Below are 610 nucleotides of genomic sequence, written 5' to 3'. Positions count from 1 at the left end.
CTTTCCCTTTGCAGGAGGTCTATGGTATGATGCCCAGGGTAAGTGTTCGTTTCTGAGATAGTGTGGCAATTGTAACAGGTTTGGGATGTACAAGTAGTTCAGCCATCCTTGTAGCTCCTTTCCATGAGGGAACTCAATCTTTTTATGTCCACTCAAAATCATTATCTTTTATCCCTTTATTTCCTGTCTTACCCACCTTACAAATCAGTGCAGAGCAGGATAACCCAAAATTATGTAAATACTTATAAAAGTTGATGTACTGTGTTTAGGATTGAACATGGAGAACTTTCAAAGATTTTTAGTATATTCTGATAGGTTTAGATTTTGTTTCCTATTTAAAGCTGTTTCTTAACATTTTCAACAGGATGAAACTGATTCCAAGACAGCCTCTCCTTGGAAGGTAGGTGTTGTTATGTAGTAGCACACAGCAGGAAAGTAAAACAAAAGCTCTGACACATCATTTTTTTAGACCATACACTTCCCCATATGCCCTTTATTCTTCATTTTTATTCCCTCAGTCTTTTATTTTTTAAAAGACGGTTGACAACATGGTTTTAATGGTCTTGGCAGGTGTTTGAGTTGGTATTGATTTAGGGTTGGTGACTTCCAT

The 610-nt window shown here is 36.9% G+C and overlaps 1 protein-coding gene across 1 annotated transcript in view; it reads left to right on the top strand.

Moving 5' to 3' along the window:
- Nucleotides 1-400, top strand: part of LOC103772183 (spectrin alpha chain, non-erythrocytic 1) — a gene marked incomplete at its 3' end in the record, with an annotated part of 22,467 nt that extends 22,067 nt beyond the window's left edge. Inside the window, exons 24-25 of the mRNA XM_008939504.1 lie at nucleotides 15-38; nucleotides 365-400. Coding sequence (XP_008937752.1) covers nucleotides 15-38; nucleotides 365-400 — 60 coding nt within the window. The remainder of the gene's footprint in view (nucleotides 1-14; nucleotides 39-364) is intronic.
- Nucleotides 401-610: the final 210 nt, after the last annotated feature.

This window comes from Merops nubicus, unplaced genomic scaffold, assembly GCF_000691845.1.
Source record: "Merops nubicus isolate BGI_N331 unplaced genomic scaffold, ASM69184v1 scaffold3284, whole genome shotgun sequence".
NCBI classification, from domain to species: Eukaryota; Metazoa; Chordata; class Aves; order Coraciiformes; family Meropidae; genus Merops; species Merops nubicus.
Note: the sequence above shows the minus strand (reverse complement) of the source record. Positions and strands in the feature narration are given on the sequence as shown.